Source organism: Bubalus kerabau, chromosome 19, assembly GCF_029407905.1.
Source record: "Bubalus kerabau isolate K-KA32 ecotype Philippines breed swamp buffalo chromosome 19, PCC_UOA_SB_1v2, whole genome shotgun sequence".
Lineage (NCBI taxonomy): Eukaryota > Metazoa > Chordata > Mammalia > Artiodactyla > Bovidae > Bubalus > Bubalus kerabau.
In genome coordinates, this window is record NC_073642.1 from 35,353,961 (window position 1) to 35,362,498 (window position 8,538).

At 45.7% G+C, this 8,538-nt stretch overlaps 1 protein-coding gene across 1 annotated transcript; it reads right to left on the reverse strand.

Moving 5' to 3' along the window:
* Positions 1–1,550: 1,550 nt before the first annotated feature.
* On the reverse strand, positions 1,551–3,489 carry LOC129633924 (mast cell protease 1A-like). The gene is made up of 5 exons (XM_055555891.1): positions 3,435–3,489; positions 3,073–3,220; positions 2,477–2,612; positions 2,029–2,286; positions 1,551–1,706 (listed from the first exon to the last, which is right to left on the reverse strand). Exons 1-5 carry the CDS (start codon positions 3,487–3,489, stop codon positions 1,551–1,553), a joined length of 753 nt encoding a protein of 250 aa, XP_055411866.1.
* Between the last annotated feature and the right edge of the window lie 5,049 nt (positions 3,490–8,538).

Here is an 8,538-nt window from a genome sequence, read left to right on the forward strand (position 1 = left end):
TATGAGGACAGAAGAAAGAGGAATGGAAAGGATGGCATGAGGAGCTCTAAACCCAATCCCAAGGGAATTGAAGCAAGCGCATCTTATGAATAAATAGAAAAACAGTGGAAGAAAATATGCTTAAGCATTAGTGATGATGATCTGAGATTGTGAAATTCTTAGTAATTTTTATTTTCTGATATATGTATGTTCTGTTTTAGTTGTTTTTCTGTGATGAATATGTTCCATTTATGAGGAATATTGTTTTGATGAATATGTGTTACTTTCTACCCAAAACACATTTTGTGATGGTTGAAGCTCACTCTCCATTCACATGTTCAGCAAACCACTTCCCCTCAGTGCTCTCTAAGGTGTATGTTTTAAGAGTGAAGTTGGTTTGCTCAATATGTACCTGTAGTAAAACCTCAAGATTGATGAAAAATAGAAAAAAAAATATATCCAATAGTCTATGGCTATAGACACCTTTGAAAGTTTAGGATACCATGAAACCAAATATTGCTTTACAGTGACTTTCCTTTGGAGATAAATATATTTACACACACACACACATGCGAGCAATGAAGGTGGGAGCAGCTACCTCAGCCCAAGGTGGAAAAGCTCCCTCAAGGTCACTTGGGGCTGAAGGAGGATGTGCCCTCAGGACACCAGAGGCTGCACATGGCCCTGGGCCCAGGACTCCAAGACAGGGCTGTGACAGGCACTTGAGCTGAGCTTGGGAATACTGAAGTGAAGTAAAGTAGCTCAGTTGTTTCTGACTCTTTGCGACCCCATGGACAGCGGAGCCTGGGATTTTCCAGGCAAGAATACTGGAGTGGGTTGCCATTTCCTTCTCCAGGGGATCTTCCCAACCCAGGGATTGAACCCGGGTCTCCTGTATTGCAGACAGACGCTTTACCGTCTGAGCCACCAGGGAATATTGAAGGCCTCCTGAAACTTTCTCAGGCTTCTGACCTCTGCCTGCTCTGATGCAGGGAGGGAACACTCATAGGGTGAACCACACCTTTGTAAACCTCCCCCATTTCTGTTAGGGTGGACAAGTGCCCCCTCAACCCCAGAGTTTCTCAGGGGGTCCCCTTTCCAAATCTGGATTCTCTTCTGTTGCCCCCTGGGCACTGGGATGTGGGGGAGGGGAGTAGGTGTGGACAAGGAGGAGGGCATATGGATGACACACAGGGTGGGAATCAAGAGAGACCTATACTCCTTAGGAGGGGTCTCCCTTCTCTGATGGAGCTCACGGGCAGCCTGCAGGGGAAGCTGGCACTGGGGACATGTGGCTGGAGGGAGCTGGCTATTGGTGCAGTAGAAGTTTTATTCCAGAGATGGAAGGTGGGGGTGAGAGGGGCGGTGTATGTGCCGGAGGGGGAAGCTGGTGACAGATCAGAAATGTGAACAGATGTTTCCCTGGCAGAGTAGGTGCCTAATGAGTATGTGAATAAAGGAGGAATCAGTGGTTTCTGCTCAAAAGATAAAACTTTATTAAGTTCCAGGCAGCCCTCCTCCACCCAACACCTCTACCCCAGGGAAGATGGACAGATCAATCCTGGGGGACCTCAGTCTGGTCCCTGCAGTCTGTACATTTTCATTGTTTCTTTGATCCATTGCTGAAACCTTGAGATTCTAGTGTAGACATCTGGAGGTGTCTCTTCTCCATAGGACACAATGCCCTGGGCCACACCATTACATACGAGGGGGCCCCCGGAGTCACCCTGTGGGCAGAGAGAGCAAGGGCTGAGCTCACCTTCTTCAGGTCTGGTCTCCCTGCGACCCTGGGGTGTGGTCTCTGTTAGGGGCCCTGGCTGATATCAGGGCTTTGTTGCTCCTGATGTTTCAATCTGGACCTGACAATCCCCCTCCTCCTGCAGGAAGCCTCCACCCATATGTGACTGTGGGGCAGTATTCACCCCCCAGGGACACGGGACAGAGACCAGATAGGAGGACAGGCTGGGGACGAGGCTCATTCCCACTGCTCCCCATCCCCACAGCTTGGCTGTGCCCAGGGCTTTGCATGCATAAAGGTGTGTTACTCACATACATAGCGTTCTTCCTCATCCTTGGGTTCCCCACACATATCTGGGTGTCGGTGTTGTAAACTTCATAGTGAGATTTGCATTTCTCATCCGTTTGGACTTCAAGCTCTACCTCCTGCAGTTTGTTTGCGGTGGAGCCATTGACATGGAGGAGTCCCCAGCCAGCCACACTGCACAGCATCCCTGGGTTCACCGTATCTGAGCTGCTGGGCAGGCCGATGGTGCTCACAGCAGCGGTCACTTTGGCCTTTCTCTTCAGCTGAAGGCAGAGGAAAGGCATTCTCACCTACTGATGGCCCACAGAAACTGCAGGACATTTGTGGAGTTGCCTTCCACCAGCCCTGGGACCACAGAAGGGGCCGTATAGAAGGAAGGTCAGGGATGAGTCATGGGGGATGCAGAACCTTGGGAGGAAAGTGTCCCAGAACCAGCGCAGCCGCGTGTCCCACCTGCAGTAACATGAGGTCGTTGGCATACGTCTCACTATTATAGCCTGGGTAGGGGATGGCTCTTCTTAGCTGGATGACCTGCTGGGTCCTCTCCTTCTTCTTGATGTTGTGGGCCCCCAGTGTGACCTTAATTGATCTGCATACATAGCAGAGAGGGAAGGGGAGTCACAGGAGATACAGACCAGGAGCCTGAAGGACAGAGCGCTGCTGGGAACAGGGCAGGTCTGGGGAAAGAATTCTAGACAATGGACCCTGGATCTGGGCTTCTCTGTGCTGCCTGCTTCTGGCAGCCTGGGCAGGGTGGTACTTCCTGGAGTTCATGGAGGGTGTTCGATCCTGCACAGGCTTGGCTGTCTCTAAGGAAAACGTGAACTTCTCACATTTGCACTCCAGGGTACAACCTTGGCTTCCTTCTGTCTCAGGTTTGATCAGTTCCTTCTCTCTATGCATCACTGGCATTGACCTGTCCATCTCTCCCCAAAGCTCACCTGTCCTCCGAAGAACTTCCTGTGTTGCTGGTAGCCAAGATCTGCAGCCCCTGAGAAGAGGGCTCCTGGGAGGGCTCCACAGAGGGGCGGGGCCGCACTGCTCCTCACCTTCCCAGGCAGTGAGCCGCTGTCAGCACGAAGTCCTCACGCACGAGGAAACCCCCACAGTGGTTAGGTTTCCCCGAAGTCTTGAACTGAAGAAACGCCATGTAGGGACGGGAGTGTGGCTCGGCCTCGTGGCCCCCGATGATTTTCCCTGAAAGAAAGATTCCAGCCTGCCCGCTGTGCTCATGGAGCCAAAGGCTAGAGAGGGGAGATGGGCCCAGATTTGTTGGGCTTTGAGGGAATTTGACCTGAATTCAGAAATTTCCTTACATGGACCAGGGCCAGGGCATGCATGAGTGTAGCATCTGAGCAGGTCTGTCCATGTGGGGTGGGTCTGGGCCTCTGAGGGTGGGACCGTCACTCACCTGCCTCCCCAGTGGGGAACAGAGGAAGGGCCGCCAGGAGCAGGAACAGGACCATCTCTCCAGGAAGGCTGACCAGATTCTGAATAGCTGCTGCTTCTGTCTGGTCTTTTAATCCTAAGTGTCTGCTCTGGTGTGGTTTTTACCATGTGAGACTTTTCTGAAAGCCTTACACCTCTGTCTGATCAGGTCTTGGGGTCTGAGTGGAGTACGTACTTAGTGGTCACCACAGAGGCACCCATAAGCTCTTGGTTTAGTGCCATTACTCGGCAGAAAACAAGAAAATTGCTACAAGTAGGAGTAGTGAGAGGTCGTATCAGCAAATACCAGATCTTTGAGACCCAACATCCTGGGGCTCATGATGAGTGCTTCAAGAATGTCTTCATTTCTGTGGTTCTCTTTAGATCACCAGGGTCATTATTTATTTATTTAACAATTTTATTTCATTTTTAAGTGGAGGAAAATTACTTTACAATATTGTGATGGTTTCTGCCATATGTCATAATGAATCAGCCATAGGAATAAATGTCCCCTCCCCCTGAAACCGCCTTCCCACCTCCCTCTCCATCCCACCTCCATAGGTTGTCATAGAGCACTGGCTTTGGGTTACCTGCATCATGCAGCAAATTCCCACTGGCTATCTATTTTATCTTTACAAAAGGTAATGTATATGTTTCAGTACTACACCCTCAAGTCATCCCACATTCTCCCTCCCTCACTGTGACCGTAAGTCTGCTCTTTATGCCTGTATCTCCTTTGCTGCTCTGCAAATAGGATCATCAGTACCATCTTTCTATTACATAGAAAGAGTCCATACATATGCATTAATATACTATATGTGTCTTCCTCTTTCTGACTTACTTCAGTCCGTACAATAGGTTCTAGGTTCATCCACCTCATTTGAATGGATTCAAATGCATTCCTTTTTATAGCTGCGTAACATTCCGTTGTGTATATGCACCACAGTTTCTTTATCCGTTCATCTGTTGATGGACATCTAGGTTGCTTCCAAGCCCCACCAATTGCAAGTAGTGCTGCACTGAACACTGGAGCGTATACACCTTTTTCAATTATGGTTTTCTTAGGGTATATGCCCAGGACTGAGGTGCTGTGTCATATGGTAATTTTGTTCCTAGTTCTTTAAGGAGTCTGCATACTGTTCTCCATAGTGACTGTATCAATTTGCATTCCTACCCACAGCGCAAGAGGGTTCTCTCTTCTCTACAACCTCTCCAGCATTTATTGTTTGTAGACTTTTTGATGATGGCCATTCTGACTAGGATGAGATGATACCTTATTGTAGTTTTGATTTGCATTTCTCTAATAATGAGCAATGCTGAGCGTCTTTTCGTGTATTTAATAGCCATCTGTGTGTCTTCTTTGGGGAAATGTCTGTTTAGTTCTTCTATCCTCTTTTCGATTGGATTGTTTATTTTTCTGATATTGAGCTGCATGAGCTGCTTGTATATATTGGAGATTAATCCTCTGTCAGTTGTTTCGTTTGCTATTATTTTCTTCCATTCTGAGGGCTGTCTTTTCATTTTGCTTGTAGTTTCCTTCATTGTGCAAAAGAATTTACACCAGGGTCATTGTAGATTGAGGTCCCTTTGTGTGTGAGACTGTGGGAAGCATTGGAGATAAGATTTCTTGCTTCTGGTTGAGGAGACAAAACTATCATGATCAGACAAGGATGGTGAGATTCATGGTGTGGGATGGACAGAATGGTGTGAGAGTGATGCTGAAGAGGACTTATTGCCATTACTAAAGAACTGAGTAGTTTAAAAAAGAACAGCAATGTTACTGTTACCCTAGAATCTGCATTTGGTCAGGGTGCAATGTGGATAGCACCCCTCTGCTCCCTTGGTATCAGGGAGGCTTCAAGCCTGGAGGCTGAATCTCTTGAAGGCTCGCTCACATATGCTGAGTGGATGGTGCTGGCTGCTGACTGGGCATGTTGGCTTCTTGCCATAAAGGTCCCTCAAGCAGTCTTTATTTGTGGGATTGTTAGTCTCCCTCACAACATGGGGTTGCTTTGCCCTCGGATGAGCATCTGCTAAGAAATGAGCCAGGCACAGGCTGTGTTCATTACCTAGACTTTGATGTCATAAGGCATCTGTTCTACCATATTCCACTCCTTGAGGCAATCAAGAGCTCCTACCAGTTAAAAATAGAAGGGCCCTAGACGTCACCCCCATCAGGAGTGTTGCAGTCAGGGAAGAAGAGCCTGTGGGAAGGGAATCCCACATGAAGTGAGAAAGGATGCCAGGGAGGCAAAGCAGAATTCCCCCACCACTACCCAGAAAATGGCATTCTGATGTCTCTGTACCACTTGCAAACCAAATCACCCTGGTCATGTCCTCATAATGGAAAAGGTGAAGAGAGGCATGGAGTTGAAAATATTGTAGGTCCTAAACATCTTGATTCACACCCCCTGCCCGCCCCCCAACAAAAGCAACAACATGTTAAAGAAACAAAGCCCACTGCCAATAAGGATTCTGGCGGGAGAGCCACAGCACACCAGGGTGGGGTGTCCACGCCAAGCCTGTGTGGGGTGACAATGTGCTCACGCCCGGCCTCTCTCCTGAGTGCACACACTTCTCACCCTACTCTGCAGTGGGCAGCCTGGATCAGGTAACCAGAATACATGTGTGGTGCAGAGTGGATGCCCCAGTGGGGTGAAGAGGGTGTTCACACAAGGGATGGGCTACAAGTTGGTTTCTGATCAAGGGGAATTTATAGGCTTTCATGGGTTTGGGGGCAGTCTGGTAGGATATGTCAGAGTAGGACAAATATGGTGAAATGGCTGTTGGTACCAAGGGGCTGGCTGGTGTGGATCACCAGAGCCTAGGTGGGGGCAGCAGGGTCTTGCACTTGTGGAAGAGGGGTGAGAGATATGTTGTATGAATCTTTGTAGACTAATCAGATAAGTCAGCACATTAAAGGTGATGAGCCAGGTTTCTCTGTGTCTGAGGATTAGATGATGACATCGATGTTAATTTCCTGGGTTTGATGGTTTGCATGTGGTTCTGTAAGAGTGTCCTTGTTTTAGGAGTTACACTTTAAAGTATTTGAAAAGCAATGAAGCATCATGTCGGTAACTTTACTTGCAAATAGTTCTGGAAAACAAAAGTTTTTGTATTGCAATTGTAGCTTTTCTATAAGCTTGAGATTGGTTCAGAATTGAAATCTGTACAGAGACTACCCTGGTGGTCCAGTGGATAAGAATCCACCTGCCAATCTTCCTGGTCCAGGAAGATTCCACATGCTGCTGAGCAACTAAAGCTGTGCACCCTGTGCTCTGCAACGAGAAGCCACCTCGGTAAGAAGCCCACGCACCAAAGCTAGAGTAGCGCCCTCTCTGGGCAAGTCGAGGGAGCCCATACGCAGCGACAGAACCCATCACAGCCAAAAATCAAAAAACTGGAAACGTGTACCTTTCGCCTAAACAAATGATAACCAGCTTGAAGATCACTGAAAAGAAAATCTGTACAGTAGCAACAGAGGAAGACACGATGCTTAGGAAAAATTTAACCAGAGTTGTAAAAAACCTATCTGTGCAAGACGATAAAGTACTTCTGAAAAACAAAACAAATGTTAAAGTACTTCTGAAGAACACAGACTTAGAAACATCAAGGTGTTCTTAGTTCTTGGATCGGATGGATCTACACCAAAAAAAGGTTCTGATTCTCCCAAAGATAATACATAAGTATGATATAAAATAAGATAATGTGATTTTAAAAATCAATCCAATTTTTCTCTTGATGTTATACAAGTCCTAGACAATCTCTGAAATTTCTGGGAAAAATCAGTATGAAAGAATCACTAGGGAAATTATGCCACCAAGCAAAAGGAATAGTGTGGGAGACAGCCTATTGGAGTTTAAAAACTACTAAAGTTCTTTCTGGAAGACAGTGTGGAGCTGAATGATGAACAGACAGAGAGACTAGTGAAACAGAATGAAAGATCTCAGAAACATTCACAAGCATCTATGGAAATGTAGTTTCTAATAAGGTAGCATTTCGAATCATGAGGGGAAAAATGGACTTTTAACAAAGATTTTTGAACAAGTCATTTGTTAAGAGATTAAGTTAGAGTAACACTTCATAGAAACCACCAGAATAAAGTTTGAATAGATATTTGTATTTTCAAATATACAGCATAAAACCATACATGTGCTGGAAATAAGCACGAGGAAATTCCTTCATATGAGAGTGGGGAAAGCCTTTCTGGTAATGACTAGAAATCCAGAAACATTCTATGAAAGGCTGATAAATAAATTATTATTTGAAAAAATAATTTTTAATGTTTCTATATCAAAAGTGAGTACAAGCATATTTGATTTACAGGCAGCAAACTTGTGAAAAATTATTGCAAAATATGTCACAATCTTGGAATACGGAATGAAACAGAGCAAAGACTAATAGAGTTTTGCCAAGAAAATGCACTGGTCATAACAAACACCCTCTTCCAACAGCACAAGAGAAGACTCTATACATGGACATCACCAGATGGTCAACACCGAAATCAGATTGATTATATTCTTTGCAGCCAAAGATGGAGAAGCTCTATACAGTCAGAAAAAACAAGACCAGGAGCTGACTGTGGCTAAGACCATGAACTCCTTATTGCCAAATTCAGACTTAAATTGAAGAAAGTAGGGAAAACCACTAGACCATTCAGGTATGACCTAAATCAAATCCCTTATGATTATACAGTGGAAGTGAGAAATAGATTTAAGGGCCTAGATCTGATAGATAGAGTGCCTGATGAACTATGGAATGAGGTTTGTGACATTGTACAGGAGACAGGGATCAAGACCATCCCCATAGAAAAGAAATGCAAAAAAGCAAAATGGCTGTCTGAGGAGGCCTTACAAATAGCTGTGAAAAGAAGAGAAATGAAAAGCAAAGGAGAAAAGGAAAGATATAAACATCTGAATGCAGAGTTCCAAAGAATAGCAAGAAGAGATAAGAAAGCCTTCTTCAGCGATCAATGCAAAGAAATAGAGGAAAACAACAGAATGGGAAAGACTAGGGATCTCTTCAAGAAAATCAGAGATACCAAAGGAACATTTCATGCAAAGATGAGCTCGATAAAGGACAGAAAT